Source organism: Lineus longissimus, chromosome 11 (assembly GCF_910592395.1).
Source record: "Lineus longissimus chromosome 11, tnLinLong1.2, whole genome shotgun sequence".
Classification (NCBI taxonomy): domain Eukaryota; kingdom Metazoa; phylum Nemertea; class Pilidiophora; order Heteronemertea; family Lineidae; genus Lineus; species Lineus longissimus.
The window spans coordinates 4,526,273-4,547,033 of NC_088318.1; the positions used below are offsets into that span (position 1 = coordinate 4,526,273).

Here is a 20,761-nt window from a genome sequence, read left to right on the forward strand (position 1 = left end):
CAGTACTGTAACAGTTGGCAAGATCTGCTCCCTTTACATACAAAAACGTGTACACGCACGTCCAAGTCGACTCCGTTTTGTTGAGGGGAAGCCCAGTGCGAAAGACACAATCATGATCCGATTGAATGCAGGTTCTTCATATAAAACCCTCAACTGATTTGATGAAGTCGATATTTCAAAAGCAGTTGAGGGTTTTATAGGAGGAATCAACAATGAATTACATGCTTTGACAATGTAATTTTAAAAGCAAATCGTCTGCTTAAAAGGTCAAAGCAATTTCTTCTGCGATAAATCGTTGATGACGTAATATCGGAACCCGTTAACATGTCAATTGCATGTCATTATTAAGTAAAAGACCTAACAATGAGGCTGTGCTAGTCGATTTTCGGATACAAAATCGCAAAAATATTTTTCAAACGAAAAACGGAAAGAGATTTCGCGAATCCGCCCAAAAAAATCAATTGCAAAAATGTTCTTTTTTCTAAAAGTTTTGCGAATAGCGAAAAAACCAGGCGCGACGATTTGGTGGTTTACCATAATCGCCCACATCACGCCAAGCCTGTGAGACGGATAAATACATTGTAGAGTTAATGGAACAGAACTCGATTCGTTCGTGCGCGGGCTGAAAATATCCAACATCTGTATATTGCTTTACGTATAGTTGGGATTGCAATCATAACTTGAAATGTTTTGATCTGGTCCTTTTTTGCATTGGAAAATATCAAATCACTGTTACATCCGAGTACATCCATGTACATGTACCCATCTGCATACGTTTAAACGTACAGAAAAAAAGCGTGTTTCAGCAAAGAAAAACATATCTCCTGTATGATTTATCCCTATCGATTTTACGTATAATGTAACGTAATTTGTGTAGCGGTCATACGTAAAACTGATATGGATGCGTCATACGAGCGTGAAATCCATCCCTACTGAAACTCTCTAATGACTTGAGAAAACACAAACTTATGTGACAACGTTAACGTATTCGTATCGATAATGTTACATGAATGCAGATTCGATTCCACCAGTGCCTTGTGACAAAATGGTGGTACCTATATTGTCAACCATTAAGTTGAGACAAGACCACCATTGAATATTCATAGGTTGGAAGATCCAGACCTTTTAATTAGACGCGAGTATGTTTTTTTACTGTCAAGTGCATATTTGGAGAGGTATTGAAGAGATATTTGGTGTGGCAAGTCTACAGATAAAAAGAAATGATTTGATGAAAAAAAGAATTTGATTTTTGCTAATTTGGCAATAGTGTTTTGAGATTTTTCTGCCAGCTGGCTGAAAAGAGTGGAAATATCAGCGTCTGTCCAATTTGTCGATTATCGAAAAATGTCCTTGGTCAACTACCAGTTTACCATAGAATTATAAGATAATAAAAAAATGTAGTTTAGTATTAAAAGGTATTTATAGTTGAAATAAGGAAGACCAGTTTGTGCTGCCATCTGAATCCTGCAGGCAGCACACAATTCTAAAAGTTTATTAACCCATTCTCCCACAATTACATTGTACATTACCAACGGTGGTCCTTCCGTACCACAGAGTCATGTGCATTTTCATGGATGGGTCAGTTAAAATTTGATTAACAAAATGAGGGTCAATCCCAATACATGAATAATATACTTGTATCACCCTGTCACCTCCCAGATTTTAACTCAAATGCTTGGCTGTTCTCCCAGTACCGCGTGCCAAGACAAGAAAATAATGGACTCGATTTAAGATTTTGCAGCTAATGATAAATTATATGCCAATGCCCACACGAAAGCGACTGACCTTCTCAAAGCTTCCCACGCGGCGAAAAAAACAGAACGAGTAATGGGAAACCGATCTGATAAAAAGCAATCCATTTAATTCTTTTTTAGATTCAATAACTACGCTCGATTGGTTCGGCTGACCGAGATCAACACTGTTGGAGAAACTAATTACTGTCACAAGTTGATGCGAAATCAATTTTTCAATTATTATTCCAATTTTGTATTCAAGGTTGCTGCGACTTGCAGTGATGATTATTGATATCCTACGCGTTGTTATGATAGCCCTGGGTCGTCAGCTGCGTTAAATAAACGCTGGACCAAAACCTGAAACGTACTCATGTGATTTCCCGTGTTTTTTTCCGAGATCAACAAACCTCCAATCTCCGTTTCCAGACCCTCTCCATCATGAGGAGTGGGATATCTGAAATTGAAGCTCAACGCTAAACAAAACCGGCCGCAATCTTGCCCATAAAAAGTATTCACCGGAACGACCAAGATACAGGAGCAATATACATCACTTTCGAAGCAATTATGATTTTTGCAAGAACTCGTTTCCGTGCAGCTTTTGGTAATAGTTTCGGCAATTTCATTGACTCGATAACGTCAGCCACTATTTCGTATTCCGTTTTGCAAAGAACTAGAAAAAAACCCTGTCATCTGACTAAGTAGGGTACATTAGGCAACTACTTTCCGCCGTGTAATTTGAACATTTGAACCACCATCATTGGCCAAGAATACCAAGAGCAACATAGGCTGCAGATATAGCAGCGGATAGAAAGCAAAATTTGTATCCGACCCATTTGTCATACATGTCAAATATCATGACAAATAACAACTACAAAGCGCCTAGTATTCTATGGGGAAAGCTCCGATTGTCCACAAAGAAAAATCGCACTGATATGACTGAATCTCAGATAGCGGCCTGCTGCGTTCGGCTTTCATTCGTGAAGTCTCCAGTTTGCATTCCGTCATTTCTCCATTCTGAATGGCCATAATCTGCTTCTTCTCACGTTAGTATCCATATCTTAGAATGTCATCAGTCAGGTTTCGATCATGCGGGAGACTGGGACTTATCTCGGATCCTTATAACGCATACGGATAGAAATACACAAAATTCGTCCTCTTTCTACAGTTTTACCGTATACGCGTATGATGATCCTCGATATGTCGCTTATCTCGACCTCAATAATTCTATGATGGAACAAACCCGATATAGAAGAATCTAGATTCCAGTCATCGTGTGCATCGAAGTTCAAACAAAAGTGTTATATCACTGGTACCGGTGGTGTGCAATGTCATCGTATGTTCAAACAAAAGTGTTATATCACATGTTTATACATGTAATAGTGCTGTGCGATGTTATCGCAAGCATCGATGTTCAAACGAAAGGGTTAAACCACAAGTACCGGTAGTGTGCAATGTCATCGTGTGCAAATGTTATATCACATGTACCGGTAGTGTGCAATGTTATCGTGTGCAAGTGTTATATCACATGTACCGGTAGAGTGTGCAATGTTATCGTGTGCAAGTGTTATATCACATGTACCGGTAGAGTGTGCGATGTTATCGTGTGCATCGATGTTAAAACGAAAGGTTCATCAGGTACCGGTAGTGTGCAATGTCATCGTGTGCATCGACGTTGAATGGAAGGGTTATATCACGAGTACTGGTTTGTGTAATGTCATCGTGTGCCTCGACGTTCAAACGAAAGGACCGGTAGTGTGCAATGTTATGTTGTGCATCGACGATCAAACGAAAGGTTTATATTACATGTGCCGATGGTGTACAATGTCATCGTGTGCATCGATGTTCAAACGAAAGAATTATATCACAGGTACCGGTAGAGTGTGCAATGTCATCGTATGCCTCTATGTTCAAACGAAAAGGTTATATCTCAGGTACTGGTGGTGTGAAATTTCGTTGTGTGCATCGTTGTTCAAACGAAAGGGGCATCAGGTACCGGTATAAAAGGAATGGACGTTCAGGAATGCAGGACCCCATACAAAAGAAGTGTATTGTCAACGAATGTGGTTAATGGTTTGGTTAGGGTAAGCAACATAATCTTCAACAAAGGAACTCGGCGACTCTATTTACTTTAACAAAAGGATCGGACTTAGATTCCGGGCGATTGCATTTCTTTCACACCGGTAGTGTGCAATGTTATCGATGTTTTTAAGTGGTTTTTGAGACTGCGAAAAACTTCCAAGGGTCGTTCACTTCGCTGCAAATTAATCTCAAACACCATTGATGTTGAGTGGTGTTTAAAAGGCTGGAAAAAAAGTGTATTGCGAAATGTCATGGTGTGCATTGATGTTCAAACAAAAATGTTACATTACAGGTATCAATTTTACGGTTGTCAAAAAGCATCCAAAAATAGTTTATTAAATTTTGGTTTGATGAAAAATGTTAACAATTAGAAATGAGACAGTTACAATGTAGCTTCGGGCGTAACATCATAATCCAGGTCTTAACATTGCGAAGATAGAATCATTGGATCTCAAAATTACTGAATCGTATAACATGACGAATGATATTCAATCTGGAGTTTCACATCGTAATGGCAAATTGATGATGAAATATCTCAATTCTAATCAACGTTCTGATATCACGCGCCCACTGACGGTTATATATCGAGCATGGTTCCGACATAATTTGTGAGAGTCTGTGATCTCTGGTAACGGTCACATCTCATCCCGAATTTCAAAAAGAGACAAGACCACAATTGATTTTTTAAGCCTTTTAGCAGTTAAATTGTCAATGTTTGACCGCGACGCATCAAAGAACGCGTGGTTTTGTGAATCTGAAATTTAGATTATGTTATTCCGGACAGTCGGGCAAGTAAATGGTGAAAAATAAAATGGTGATTGACCACGGAAATTTTTTGATAATCGACAAATTAGACAGACTTTGATATTTCCACTCTTTTCAGCCAACTGGCAGAAAAAACTCAAAACACGCCCCCTATTACCCAATTAGCAAAATTCGAAATTAATTTTTTCATCAAATAATTTCTTTATATCTGTAGACTTGCCACAACAAATATTTTTTCAATACCTCTCCAAATATGTACTTGAGAGTTAAAAACATGCACTCGTCTAATTGATAGGCCTCGACCCTCCAACCTATGAATATTCATTAGTGGTCTTGTCTCAAAAGCACGTGTTGAGTTCTTATCTACAGTAAATACCTCCGATACCTTTCATTGCGCCAAAAAACGCCGTCGAAGTATGTTTTTGTGTTTCACTATATAGGCTCCAACCATGAGCCAATGCATTACACAGTGCAGTACAATGCAGTACAATGCAGTGAAATGTTACATGGTGAGGCGAAAGGCATATTTGATAGACCACTACGGCGGCATTTTTGGGCACGAAGTTATAAATAAAATGTACATTGTATTGTCGCAATATAAACCAAGTGCACCTTGAGACTTATTTCGACATGATATATGAAGGAATACATGCTATTTTGCCACCGCACCATGTTCTGCTGAGGATCGAGAGTAGATACGGGAGGGGACCTTGTCTGGATATTACTTCAGACTGAAAACAAATATATTCAACGACTTAGCTATCAGTTATCAAGGCCCATCAAAGTATAATATTAAGTTTCAAAGATTCGGGTGTTCGATTCGGGGAGGAGAAGAGGATTATTGGTGTCAATTCAAACACCGTTAGCGTTATGTCATGGACGAAAAATATTGCCAAGCTCAATCTGTGCAACAGGTTTGGGCAACCACCAACTTCTTGTAAACCGGCGCATTAACATCCTCTTTCGGCCATTTGCTTGGCCAACTAGCTTGGATTGCTGTGGCTTCGCCGTGCCATGGACGCAATTTCATTAATGTCTACTCTTTTTACGTTCTCAGTCAAACGACGTCAAAAGGTCAGAGTAAGATGTATCTTAGGCCATACATTGTAGTAGGCGGCCTTTTGATGATATTTTCGGCCAGCAGGTAATAACCAAATGCCCCCTGGAGAGGAGTGTTGTCTCAGGGCAGCGGCGGTAGGTAATCTATCTGACTTGTGAATCGGACAAATGTTCGAAACAGAAATAAATCGAAAATGTCGCAGGGGGGTTGGTTATTGGGTGTCCACAATTGCACAATCGAATTGGTGAAATGTCGTCATACTATCCGTGGATGGGAAAAACATCTATCATTCCTGGAAACCTTGAAGATTGATCGAGGGACACTGGCATGGGAAATTCAGATCTCGCCTGAAAGAAATGGAACATCCTGAGTCATTTCCCCTTAACAAAGCGGAACGATGAGTCGTCTGATAAAACTGCAGCTCCGCACTTAACATCTGAAAGCACCGTATTTGGTAGCAATGTGTTGTTTCAAAATGGAAACTCTAACAAAGGCGTATAATAAAAGAAAGAAATACTGAAGACAATACCTTCCGTCCTTTTGAGAAAATTGAGACTCACTCAGATGTTAAATTTTATCTTTTGTGTTCACGATAGCTAATGGATTAACTTATAACATTTTGAAAGGGTTGCTGTTTAAAGGTTCTTTCTTCGGATTTGTTTTTAAGCAGTGCTTCAGCGTCTAGTGTTTCAGAATAACGAGAAGGAACAAGAATGGTTAGTGAATAGATAGATTATGACTAAAATGTTCCTAAAAGATCTGCTAAAAAGACTTAACGACCTTAAAAGTGTTTAACTTTTGGCTATTTTCTTTTGGTTTTTACATTGATTTGAACCCCATCAGGAAATGAATACAGTAATTGGGTTCATAGAAGTGGCACGTTTAGAGAAGTCCTCAGTGTTATAGATCGGATTTGAATTATCGCCCATTTCCTGTACTTGGTAGGAGAGTGGAACCTCCCTTAGCGGACACATGTCCATTTAGTAAAGCCTCTCTATAGAGGACACTAGTTCTGGTTCCAATTGGCTGTTTCCATTTAATTCAACCTCTCTTATCAAGACACCCTTCTTGTCAGTCCAAAGGATGTCCTTATTTAATAGAGAGGCTACGCTGTAAATATTCATATTCTTATTAGGTAAGTACACCGTTAGTCTTTTTTCGACAAAGTTTGGGCATCATTGGAAAGATTGACTCAAGAATATAACCTGAATCATTGAAATTTGATTAAACTTTCAGTACAGCTAGCCCACAAAATCTGGTTCTGACAAAATTATCGGAAAAAAAATCATGTAAAATTAAGTATCAAAGTCTTCGTTTTCACGATGTACAGCATGTCTGTACGCTGTCTCCGACGCTTGCTGCCATTATTTCCAGTTCAAGGCCGAATATTGATATTTTTGGTTGATGTTGTCAAATTGTAGTGATTGCGAAATCTAAATCTATACATTCAGATTTAATGGAGGTCAATTCAGGTAGTTACAGTAGAACCGCCTCATAACTCATAACTGCGATCGGGCCCATGCCAATGGTTAATGTGATATCCTACGGGAATAATGCTTTATAAACATTAATTAAAATTTGATCGATGGGCCTGGCCGATAAATGAATGGATAGGTAAGCTCGCACCTAGAAATAAGAATCAATATCCAATCTTTTCTCGCATCCACTCTCTGTTTACCTTAATGGGGCGTTCATAATGATAATTGCATATGATGGATTCAACGTCCGAAGATTGCAGGAGAGGTATGGCTGTAAGGTGATTTTGGTTTTTAAGTTTATAGCGAATTATATATCGGCAAAAGTACAAGGCTATAATACAATGGAAATGCATTGGTGCACACTGCCTATTTGCTATGCCTACATTTATCGTATTCACTTTAGACTTGAAGAAGTTTAAATAGAGAGTAAAATAATATGTCACTAACTCAATATATCATATCTACATGAACATGTATTTGGTGATTTCTCTATATATGTTTTTCAGTAGCCTCATGTTAACGTCCCTGTGATAGCCGCATATGCACTTTCGCGGTATCGTACAACGCGATTTTTATACAAAGCCACTGTTTAAAGCTAGTAGTACCAGAAAAATTTGCCAAGCGCTCCGTAATCGTCTTGTTAAGCCATATTCTATTAAATCATAAGCCGCGGACGTTGGATTATTAGGAAGAAAGCAACACCGCTCGATTGTAATGAAGAGAATAACCATTAATTTTGATATCGCTAATTGCATTTTCATTTAACGTAGTCATTAGTTGTCAAGCTCTATTTTATAGCACAAGATAGAATAAGGCCCAATTTTTGTACACATCGATCAGCGGGCGTGGTAGATATCTTAATCAATAGAGCGCGGAGTTATTTGGTGGATGTTGCGCATGTTCTTTTATAGCGTCGTATGAAATTAATTTGATAGCCGCCTATGAACTTTCGTGGTATCACACAAGTCGGTTTTTAAAGCCAATTCGCCAAGCCTTCCATAATCTCCTTGTTTAGCAATATTCCACAAAATCATAAGCTGCGGGCATTACATTACTTTAAAAAGGAAGTAAGCGCCGCTTCCCGATTGCAACTGCGAGGATGCTCATGACTAGCCATGATGCATGTTAGCCAAGTATCGTTCTATAATGCATTTTCATTAGAAATGACGCCGCTATTCATGACATTATAGCAAGTATTCCAGGGGCGGACCCAGCCGCGCTAGATAGGGGGGGGGGGGGGGGGGCGCATCCCCCCTACTCTCGCCTTCGACACGTTTTGACCGTGGGGTCTGGGGGCCCTCCCCCAGAAAAGTTTTTGAGATTTAAGTGCCTTTAGATGCGTTTTCCTCGCATCTGACAACAACTTACAGGTTTCGTTTGCCTGAAACAAATGATTGTTTTCTAACACGGGTTTTAGTTATTTTTTGTACTGACAGAAACAAAGCGTGCTATTTCTTGAGTTTGAAACTTAATTTATATAATGGAAAGTGCCAAAAACTTGAGACATTCTGCAACTTTCGTTTTTCCGAAATGATACTGCGATATCTACCTGAGCGAGCCGGGGCGGAGCCTTTCGAACGCGGGAAAGTATCATTAGAGCACGAAGATGCAAACCTATAGCCAGTCGCACAGTAGTTCAAGCAGGGCGTGGTAGTAAATAACTAGTCGGTGCGCCCCCCCCCCCCCCCCCCCACCCCTTCCTTGGACCCGCACCTGTATTCACAACGACAGTCCTTAGCACAAGATAAAACTAGTCCAGGATTGGATCAGGGCCCGGTGATAAACTAACACCCGGGCGTCATAGATCTACAATGTATTCCTATAGGTAGAAGTCGACTTACATCTCCATGTACTTGGTAGCAGTCTCCACGTACGTTCAGAAATGGTGATTTAAAAAAGGTTTGTAAGGAGGATAACCATTTAAGTAGAACGTTGGATGCAATAAACTAACGTTGCTGCAGGGGACGTTAAAACGCCCATGTAATGTAATCTATTGCATTTTTTCAGATGTTTCATTTTATTTATTTTAGATGGCACAGTTATGCCAATAAACGTTCGCATGAAGTGTGAATCACTCAGAGCTGTCGGCGTCTAATGGATTTTAAAAGTACATTATTGGGTTCTCTTTCCTTATCAATCACGTCAATATTGGCAATATTTACCACAGTTTCTGAAAGGGACATGTTTGCGTGCGTTACAGCGGTGGACCAACATCCGTAGTAATTAAAAACTGCCGCCATTCTAGGAGGAAGACACCATCGGCAGTAAGCTTTGCATATCAGAGAATAAGCCAGCGCCATGGAAAGATTGACAGTTCCGGATTTTGCTTAGAATCACGTCAATAAGTTGATATTAAATGTATTAATCATGGATACACTATTCATACATTGAGGAACACGTAACGGTGAAAATTAATCGTGGGTTTCGTTCGGTCGACGTAATACCTCAAGAGCATGAGCCGGGATTTCGAAAGGAATTGTCGTTTTCAAAAAATACAGGGCGCAATTGCGGTTGATTTCAGAAAATGTCGTTCGGATCAAGGGCTTTTCTCGGTGAATGTCAACGCTTCCTCTCCAAATCGGTGTTTTTTTTCCGGTATTCACAAACTACCTCCCCCTCGGCGCGGCCAATACTTGGCGTTGCCTGTAATATTCGTATCATATTTCTATCATGGTATTTTCGCCATTGTCATCGCTGATGCTGCCAATATCGAAGATGGAATGTCCCACCATACCTTGACGACACATTATGTACTGACTTGGGTTGAACTCCATCGCTACGGGAAATAATCATACAAACACGGGATAATTATACAAATGTACATGACACGGGCAAAAACCCATCGATTAGTACATGTAATAGGTTTTTGATACGGGAAGTAATCCACATGTACTGCTCGTCCCAATGTAATCGACCCAACCTATCATAAGATACAGATTATTTCCATTACTCACGCCAGTAATTCGTTTGGTCTCACCCGAAATTGTCTCAGCTCCCTCCGTGTCGTATTCTTCCAGTCGCGGAATTAATGAAAATGTTATGATATGCATTCAGCCGATAGACTCATCAATCAATTATTGCACGTAGCCCGGCGGCCTAACGAGCCATTTTGTGATGCTTTTCATACGATTATTGGTAATAGTTGGTGGGGTGGGGTGACCTCTTGCTGACCTTTACAACACTATTGGAGCTACCTGTAGCTTCTGGGTCAAGATTTTGAACCAAGTTGGTCACGACTCGGAGCTGACCAAATCATGCCAGACAGGACTCCTGCAACAAAAATTGCGCAACAAAAATCCAAGAAATTAAGGTGCACGTTTCTCCTTCGCCAGTGACCCTCAGGATCTCCATTCCAGGTTATTTTGTTTCCGAATGAAACACCCCAGCTGTTAACTATCAGAGCAGTGTCCAATTGCTATGTTCGACTACTAAACAGATTCCCTTTTTGTACTTGCAGATGAAGACTCAAACCATGCCTCGATCTTTAGAATAACGAGGCATCTACTCTACGGCCACACGAAGGAGCAGCCATGATGTTTACAAAGTTCACCCAATCAATCAGCGCCCTCACGACCATGGAAGACTCGGCCACGCGGTCACATGGTATCATACTTCTGAACAACACGAACGACACTAGACGGAGCCAGGAGTCTGTTTTCATTTTCCCAATGGCGCAGAGCATCCTGATTCTGATACTCTGCGCAATAATGGTCATCGTGACTGTCGCCGGGAACAGCTTAGTAATAGTTGCCTTCGCTCTTGACAGAAATCTTCGCCAGTTTAGTAATTTCCTAATTTTAAACCTAGCCATTACGGATTTTGTTGTAGGGCTGTTCTGCATCCCACCGTATGTGCCTTATCTTTTGACGGGAAACTGGCCTTTCGGGCGTGGATTCTGCATATTTTGGCTAGTAAGTGACTACGTAACACCTTTGGCCTCAAGTTGGTCAGTTCTTATGATCTCAGTAGACAGATACCTAAGTGTCCGATTTGCCCTTTCCTACAGGGCCAAACAGACAAACAACCTAGTGACGCTATTCATGTTACTTCCATGGATCATTGGGATACTTGTTTATGGCCCTGCCATAGTTTTCTGGGAGCACTGGTCGGGATCACGTGAGGCACATCCAGGAGAATGTTTTGTCGAATTCCGGTCGCACCTTCCCTATCTTCTATTCGGCTCAGCAATTGAATTCATCATTCCGTTCATCACAACCACGGTAATAAATCTTTTAATCTACGAAAATATCCGTAAAAGGACGCGGCAAAAAGAACTCATGAATATGCAGATACGGGCCAACGCGGCGCTCTCTAACGGCCGTGATGCGAACTCTGTTTTATTACAAAATGGCGCCTCTGATAAAGACAGCAATCGAAGATTGCACAAGGATAAAAAGACTGCGAAAGCTATAGCAATAATCATCGTTGTCTTCGGGATATGTTGGGGACCTTTTGAAATCCTCTCCCTTGTTTCGTCCCTTTGTAAAGACTGTATCCACCCTGTGATATTTGAGATTTCCTTCTGGTTATTGTGGATTAACTCGACAATGAATCCATTGCTTTACCCTTTCACACATAAACAATTCCGGATGGCCTTCTATAAATTGTTGTGTAAAACTTTCAATAAACTGCGCCGTATTGAGCCTGTGCATTCGACCAGCATGACTGATGAACCATCACGCCTGTCGAGAATAACGTATAGTTAAACAGGTTTTTGACGGATAGATCAGAGCAATCAAATCTCTCGATATTGACTGCATGTTATTACAAATGTATACGTGTACCGTTCGCCAGGCTGGACTGTCAATTATTTATGTATGTATATATTTCTAACGATCTAAACCGAAGCTGATGTCTGTGTTTTGAAAGAGAAAAATTAGGAGGGAGACAGGGTCGATATAAGTGTGATACGATACAATGTGTTATTCTTTCGCAGCGCACCATTCCTCAGAATCATGGCATGTATTGTTTTCAAGTTCTTACAATTGCGTCAGTTCACTCTTAGAATTGAGCTGAGGGTTTTTGGCCAACACAAATATGCACCTCTTATTAGAGGTTTTTCGGTAAAAAGAAAAAAAATCCTAATGGTTTCTAAAATTCTGAAAGATTCTGAGGATCTCCAGGGTTTTTTCTCTTGCTGAAAAATGTGTTGTAAGGGATGCATATTTGTGTTGGCTGAATGATCAATCAAGATGATTGACTTCAATAAGAAAGTAGGCACGTTCTTTGTAAAACGTATCAGCCTACATCATGTATGTTGTTTTCGGACGATTTTCACATCTCCAGTACTCAATCGCTGCACTATTTTGCTTGTGAATACAAGAATCTTTCAATTTGAATTTTATCAAAGGATTCTGTTTATACTTAATGCTTTGAAATTAACCTTTCTCTGGCAGACCTGAAGAAGACTCCGTAAGAGTGTCGAAAGCTTGCCACAACAAATTGTTGTTAATTTACCAAAAAAAAAGATTTTTATTATTTGTAAATGCACATACGTGTTCTTTCTTTCTGACGGAGTGCAACATCAACAGTAACAGTATATCATCCCCAGACGAGCATGGACAAAACAAGGGCAAGCGGCCAGCCGTGGGTGGCCTCATTTCGACCGATATACCTATGTATCAAACCTAGCTGCATATTATGTATCCGCCAGTCATCGTTGATTGCGTTGACCTCAGGTCAAAGCGACTTGGTGTGCTCCAGATCTGCGAGAAATCAAATCGTCATCAAATTTACTTTTATAGTTTTAATCATTCCAATTTACAGCTGATAGCGTCCGAGTTTAAAAGTATATTGCACAGGCTTCGAAGAATTATTTCTCTTCCGTACACAAGTATACTCTTTCATGTCTTGTGTTGGAGGATCGAATCCCTGGTCTATTTTTCCCACAGTTAAGACAATCCCAAACGTGGGCGTTTTCCGAAGCCGTTCAAAATGAGTTAAGGAGTTGTTTGAAAACCACCTCGTGAAGAAGCACCATATCAGCAAAGGATTATGTTGTGTTTAAGATAGTGTAATGGCTTGTCCAGGCACAATACAATTTGACGGTCACATTGATAACCAATCAGCCACTTACCGACCTAAATAATGAATTGAGGTCGACTAGTTTATAATTGATCTTTGTAATAAAATAGGATGGTTATTATTGCTCTTAATTCTAAATTAGTGTGATTGTTTATTATTTCACCGGCATCAAACTGAAATTATGGGACAGTTAGATTCAGATTCAGAGGCTGAGGACGTCGCGGGATCGAGCGATATGCCAAGGACGTACCGTGAATCGATCAGCATCGAAAGGCCAACTTTCGAGAACAAGGTCTTGGAGGCGGTTGGTCAGTTCGGCCCGTACCAAAGATGGATCTTCGCCATTTTGACCTTGGTCGACATGCCGGCCGGAATGAGTATGTTGTATTTCATATTCGCTAATGCCAATCCTGGCACTAGGTGTCGCCTGTATCAGGATAATGTGACGTATGACAATAACTTCACGATAGGTGGCGACATAGCATGTGAGGTGAATGGGTCAAAGTGCATCGAGTATGAATACAGCGATGAGTACACGTCTATCATTACTGAGGTAGGTGACGCAATTTGATGTCAACACGTTTTCAAAATGGTCGTTTTACCGTATATACTGAAGCCTTTGACGGAAGCTCGCGATTCTACAACCATTCGTGGAATTATAATTCCTTGTCACTTTGCTCCGGGGGAACTTGTTCCAAAACCAGCACACGGTCTTTAAACGTGAAGGCGAAAATACAATCCAAAGACGGCATTCGAACAGATTGTCTGTCATTCGAGGAGACGCCATAGGCTAACGTGCAGGGATAGGCCAACCGAGATTATCATGTAGTCAAATATAACCATTGAGAGTGCTCCATCCATGGCTCAATGCTACCATAATGATAAGTTACTTGACTTAAACCCCGTGTACTCCAAGTGAAGCGTATAGGTCGCCACTTCCTGCGTGTCCTTGGCAGTTCTCTAATAACTTCGGCTCCAGTGCTCCATCCTTAGCTAAATGTTACATGTACCATGATGATAGTCTGTTCGGAAATAATTTTGGATATGAGCCAGTCTGAGCTAGCCAATCTTCTTGTTATCTCATTATTCTTTGCATTCTTTTTAGTGGGACCTCGTCTGCGACTATAACTTCATCCCTAAGTTGACCATCAGTATTCAGTTCGTCGGCCTGATCATTGGAGCAGGGGTTTCTGCCCAGATCGCTGATCTGTACGGAAGGAAGAAGGTCATAGTCACCGTGTGCTGTATGATGATTCTAGCTCAGACGCTGGTTGGATGCTCAAGCAGCTGGGTAGTTTATGCTGTCATGCGATTTTTCGTTGGACTTTTTGCTGGTAAGAATAAAAATGCTTAACGGACCAATGCATCACAGAGCTGTCCGCTGCACATCAGTCACTTCAACACTACAGTAGCTGTGCCCATCATTAGCTAGCACGGAAAAATTCTAAATCTGACTGAATTATCACGCTTTCCGATTTTAATCCCGATCAGGGTCACGAACGGCGAACTACGAAGTAATGTTAAATTATTTTATCAAATGCAATTTTTGAGTTTCTCGTGCTATTGGACAGGTTTCGCAACCGCAATGGAGATCTACAAACCGTGAAATCAGAAGTCTGTTAATAGTGAGGTTTCGCAACCACCTGGTTATGCCCTACGACGACGTTTATCTATTGTTCGGGTGAACTCACACAATAGATAAACGTCGTCGTAGGGCCTAACCTGGTGGTTGCAAAACCTCACTAATATGCTGAATTGACGACTTCTTGAACAACTTAGTATAGAAGATATTTGACGAGTGTCATGCAAATAAATTAGCACAGGACATTTTGTGACACGATACACATTCGTAGTCCGTAGTTTGTCGTTCGTAGATGTTGCAAAACCTGCTTATCAATCATAAAAAACAGAATTGCCAGTGTCAAGTTGCGTAAAGGAAATAGTGTAGGGCCCGATGACACCGCATACCTTCGTAATCCGTCGTTACTTTCAAGCAACGTGGCCAGAATTTCAAGACAGTCGATAAATAATGCATTATGTGATAACACTTACAACCCATTAGCGAACCATTCAACGGACAATATTCATCAATATTTTATTGCACTCAAAACAGGATGCCAGTCAGAATTGGATGCCATATTGCCAAATTAAATCTTGGTTCGTGAATAATAGATTTTCGTCTCTGTGTTACAGGTGGAGCTCTGTCCCTGTCTTTTGTCATGCCGATGGAATTCGTTGGCCCAAAGTGGCGAGCATTTTGCGGTCTTCTGGGTTCCTACAGCGTGGGACACGCCCTAATGTGCCTGGTCGCATATTTGACTCGGGATTGGAGGCATTTGAGCTTTATTACTGGGTCACTCTTTGCTCCCTTGCTGCTCGCGATAATTTTGTAAGTTGAAAAAGATTCAGCCAAATACAAACGCCATACATTCGCTGTACATTGTAGTTCGGAAATGTCGGCAAAGACCTTGAGAAAAAGGCACATACACGTACATTGTTGTAGGACAGATTAAAACGGCATCAGCCAAAGAAAGCGATACTCTCATCACCGATTTGCAAATCGTTAAATCCTGAACGCTTTCTGAAATGATTATAAATATTGGAATATGAGTGATGATTATTATATATTTCGCAGGATTATGGTTACCAATCGTATAGCAATAACATCTACTGATAACCACTGCTTCTTCTGATGTTTGCGATCGATAAACTAATTGGTATTCGGAAATCAACTGTCTTAAACATGTTAACTTCCACCTTACCCTCAGACAGAACCCTGTCTATAAGGAGGTCACAGTCACTCTATTCCTTTACTTCAGTTTTGTTCCCGAAAGTCCCCGGTGGCTCATCCAAAAAGGTCGTTTTGACGAGGCGGAAGCGATCATACGAAAGATAGCCAAGTTCAACAGACGGGACCCACCAGACATGAGCGTTCTGAAAAGCATCTGCGTCCTCGATGAAGAGGAAAGAGAAGCAGCCAGCAAACTCACGTACCTCGACTTATTCAAGACCAAAGAATTGGCTATACGATCCTTTGTAGTTATGTTCATAACGTAAGTTCTTACAACAAAGTTGACAAAATGCGCCGGCGCTGGGCAAGTGTGTCACTACATATGCTCGGTGACTTGCCGGGGAAGTTGGTATCTTTCTAACATGAGTGGGTGTAACGGTTCCTGGGAAGTCACTAAATGCTCGGTAACTTGCAGGGGGGAAGTTGGTATCTTTCTAACATGAGTGGGTGTCACGGTTACTGGGAAGTCACTACATGCTCGGTAACTGGCCGGGGCAAGTTGGTATCTTTCTAACATGAGTGGGTGTAACGGTTACTGGGAAGTCCCTACATGCTCGGTAACTTGCCGGGGGAAGTTGGTATCTTTCTAACATGAGTGGGTGTAACGATTACTGGGAAGTCACTACATGCTCGGTAACTTGCCGGGGGAAGTTGGTATCTTTCTAACATGAGTGGGTCTAACGGTTCCTGGGAAGTCACTAAATGCTCGGTAACTTGCCGGGGGAAGTTGGTATCTTTCTAACATGAGTGGGTGTAAATCTTTCTAACATGAGTGGGTGTAACGGTTCCTGGGAAGTCACTACATGCTCGGTGACTTGCCGGGGGAAGTTGGTATCTTTCTAACATGAGTGGGTGTAACGGTTCCTGGGAAGTCACTACATGCTCGGTGACTTGCCGGGGGAAGTTGGTATCTTTCTAACATGAGTGGGTGTAACGGTTCCTGGGAAGTCACTACATGCTCGGTGACTTGCCGGGGGAAGTTGGTATCTTTCTAACATGAGTGGGTGTAACGGTTACTGGGAAGTCACTACATGCTCGGTGACTTGCCGGGGGAAGTTGGTATCTTTCTAACATGAGTGGGTGTAACGGTTCCTGGAAAGTCACTAAATGCTCGGTAACTTGCAGGGGGGAAGTTGGTATCTTTCTAACATGAGTGGGTGTAACGGTTCCTGGAAAGTCACTAAATGCTCGGTAACTTGCAGGGGGGAAGTTGGTATCTTTCTAACATGAGTGGGTGTAACGGTTACTGGGAAGTCACTACATGCTCGGTAACTTGCCGGGGGAAGTTGGTATCTTTCTAACATGAGTGGGTGTAACGGTTACTGGGAAGTCCCTACATGCTCGGTAACTTGCCGGGGGAAGCTGGTATCTTTCTAACATGAGTTGGTGTAACGGTCACTGGGAAGTTGCCAAATTAAACAATTTGTCCGTGTCGCCACCACTAGCGGTTTTGACAAGGTCGAGTAGGTAGCAGAGTGAATCGGCTGGTGTAGTTCTCTTCAAAATAATATCACGTTTGATACTTGTGCGGTCTTTTCTCCATATATCGTATTTTTATCCATGCAATTGATAAAGAGTGTCTTTAGCTGATGTTGTCGTTTTGATAGCCTTAGGGAAAGTGATTTTTTAACCTAGGACTGAGAAACGAAATTGTTTTTGGCGCCAATAACGTCATCAATGACGGATTTGGTGCGAAGTTCTAACTAGTGTTAAAATTGTTGTTTCAATTTCTTATTTCAGGTTTTCGTGCTCCGAGATGTACTATGGTATAATAGTGGCCATCAGCACCTACACCGGCAGTGTGTTCCTCAATGCATTGATATCAGCGCTCACTGTACTGCCTGTAAATTGGGTGTCCATACCAATTACTGAGTGGTACGTCCTAAGCCCCTCCTCGATTTTTTTGCTCGGCAACGAGCGTCCATCTGAACAATAACAACAACAACAACAATAGCGAGTGTCACCCCCTGTAGGAGGTTGGTAGGTCCTTTTACACACAAAGATAATCACACTGTAGTCGAAAGAAAAAAAATAATTGGTGCGTAAATTGACTCTGTGATGTACGGTGGCTGAGAAAGGACATCACATGATCTTTTTTCAACATGAAATTTTTTTTCAGGAAATGTCTCTCGAGCGATGGACTAATTTTCTCGATCGCTCGATTTATTTCTTGAAAAAATATATGCCAACGTAGTGATGGATCGTGGGATGTATTAAAGATTCGGTGGGCGCGGAGATTCTTAAGCCTGTAGCTAATCGATATACATGTACTAACTGGTTTGGATGCATGGGCTGGTATCATAAACATGTTCATTTTAAAACACGCGTCTCACACGAATACGTCACGGAAAAAGAGTAATATAGTAAAAAAAACACGCAACTTTGCCACATTGGCGTGTTACTAACTTTGCATAAAATTAGAAACATACTCTCCTTTCCAGGCTCGGTCGAAAGAAGATGTTCCTGGTCTCTATATGTATTGGCACCGGTTGTATGTTTCTCATCATCATCTTGAACGCCACGGGCCACGTGGACAATCACCCGAAGATCGTCACAGGATTGGCTCTGTTTGGCAAGGCAGCAATGACGTCGACATGGTCCGTTGTTGGCATATGCATGATTGAGACCTACCCGACGCTCATGAGGTTAGCATCGACATCTCTCAAAACCAAACCTACACATTTTCGCGCCACCTTGATTTTTCGATTCACGAAAATTTCTGAACAAGTTATTTTCGCGATTTCGTTCACTCGAATCAGGATTATTCGGCGAGAGAAAAAACGCCCGTAAAGATTTAGCGGAGTGCAGTAATTTTACTGTAGTCACTGTCCTCCCGGTCGTCCTGTCCTACCGGCGTATTCGTCGTCAACGCATTGCGATTAATTACTTCGTGGGGAAACCAAAATGCTATAGATTGTAATCGGAGTGTTAAAATAAAAATGTGTACGAGAGACTTCCTAAACTGGGTATGTTTCAAAAACGTTTCCTCGGGCAAAAATGTCCTAGCAAATCGACCGCAACTACATGTAGTGTTCATGTATATTCTATAGGGATATGAAGCACCGCGGCCGGTTGTTTCCAACATCAATTTCATACAGGTTTCTCTAACCTGTATTATATAGCCTACAGACCTGAGTTTTATTCTTTATTCTGACAGGACTCTTGTGTCAGGCGCCTCGAGCGTAAGTGGCAGAGTAGGGGGAATGATAGCGCCCCAGTTTGCCTATTTGGTGAGTATGATCGACACAGAGACATGTTCCTGAGATAAAAAGTGCATTACTTTAAAGATGGCCTTTACTGAAGACGACTTGTTAAAGGGCCTCATACACCACTCGCCACACTACATGTAGTATTAATTAGCGCGCTGGTGTGCCACAGTAATGGGCCTGGTCTGGTTATCACTGAAAAATAATGCAAATGTACGATTGCCCATTCCATACTGAACTTCCAGTAGTATTGCCTCCGTAGCCTCCGTGCGTTGTCTGTAAGCCGGAGAAACAAGATGGCCTATTCACGATCACGTTGTCATGCGACGATATTTTTCCCCAAAATGCTTGAGTACCGTGCAAGCAGAGTCAATTGCGACGTTTTACCGTGGTCCACATACGGAACACTTATACTCTATATCTACGGAAGGTAAAGTTGATCACACAGTGTACATGCGAGCACCACTATGTACAAGCGTACAGCCATATACAGTCATGACGACAAAGACCAGGAGTCCATCCAATGAGCTATTCTTTTGCTATGCAGGGTGTGTCACCACCACCATTGCGCGTTTCTGTATGGGATATACACCGAATGTGCACTTTTCCACCATAAATAACAAAGTATGTGACCACTGGACTAATTTGTACAGTCTGTCTCGCAGTGTATACTTGTGACACGCTTGTCCAAGGTAGGTGTTATAATGGCTCCTCTAGCTTCAATCATTTCAAAACTTAAAAGATACCAAATATACATACATGTACTGGTGTCCTATCCGTTGTTGACATTGAGCGTACATGTATCAGTATCCGAACCACCTACATTTGGTGAGTTTTCAATTTTGTTTTATTTCAGGGTGTGGTCTCGCACTGGATCATCCCATACATTATTCACGGGTGTCTCGCCCTTGCAAGTTTGATCCTCGAACTCATTTTCCTGCCGGAGACAAACGATTTACCGCTCCCGGAATACAACCCCCGGAAGCGCCGAATGACCATATATGAAGAGGAGACCGCGATGAGGCAGATGGTAGATAGGAAGAAATCTGAGCTTTGAGAATATTCGAGTATACACTAAGAAAGAAAGAATAAATAAATCATTTCATTGTACTTCGACTTCAATGTGTTTATTCCTGACCTGCCATCGTCGTCTAATAGATTGCGAAATGGCTGTTGAATGTCTTTGTCGATTTCGTATATGCCGCGTTTCCCAACATTCAAAATGTTATCTTGTGACCAACTATTGACTTACTGACTTTGTCTTTCATAACACTGCAGATTTGATCAACTCAGTTAACTGACCCTGCCATTGTGTCTAGAAATAGCCGGTAAATTAAATACAGTGTATTAAACATAGTTTTATCACTTATTGTACCTTAACCTTTGGATTTGAAAATAAAACTTAAATACTTTTTGAAACAATTTGTAAAAATGGATGAAATTATGTATAGTGGCCGGAATTAATAGGAAGTTTATTAATGGACATCGAAGTGACCAGCGAACGAAATCCTATCATGACGTCACCCACCCAGACCCGTAGCTACTTTCTTTTCCCTTATTTTTCATTTTCTGCAACATCTTTCCGAGTTGAAGCAGAAAACGTCTTTTGACCTACACAATGAAAA

General features: G+C 41.3%; 2 protein-coding genes across 4 annotated transcripts in view; both read left to right on the forward strand.

Annotated features, from left to right (window-relative positions):
- LOC135495964 (histamine H3 receptor-like) overlaps positions 1–12,749 on the forward strand; it is a 33,865-nt gene extending 21,116 nt beyond the window's left edge. For 2 of the 3 annotated variants that reach the window (XM_064785017.1, XM_064785019.1), the window contains exon 2: positions 10,573–12,749. In XM_064785017.1, coding sequence (XP_064641087.1) covers positions 10,646–11,821 — 1,176 coding nt within the window. In that variant the 5' untranslated portion in view covers positions 10,573–10,645 and the 3' untranslated portion in view covers positions 11,822–12,749. Of the gene's footprint in view, positions 1–3,749; positions 3,815–10,572 lie in introns of those variants that run through there. The other variant, XM_064785018.1, reaches the window with a different exon arrangement.
- A 63-nt stretch (positions 12,750–12,812) lies between these two features.
- Positions 12,813–20,246, forward strand: LOC135495764 (solute carrier family 22 member 15-like). Its single transcript, XM_064784660.1, has 8 exons — positions 12,813–13,692; positions 14,245–14,473; positions 15,333–15,528; positions 15,959–16,192; positions 17,671–17,805; positions 18,372–18,575; positions 19,088–19,160; positions 19,993–20,246. The coding sequence occupies exons 1-8, from the start codon at positions 13,321–13,323 to the stop codon at positions 20,191–20,193; spliced, it is 1,644 nt and encodes a 547-aa protein (XP_064640730.1). The 5' UTR covers positions 12,813–13,320; the 3' UTR covers positions 20,194–20,246.
- The last annotated feature ends 515 nt before the right edge of the window (positions 20,247–20,761 follow it).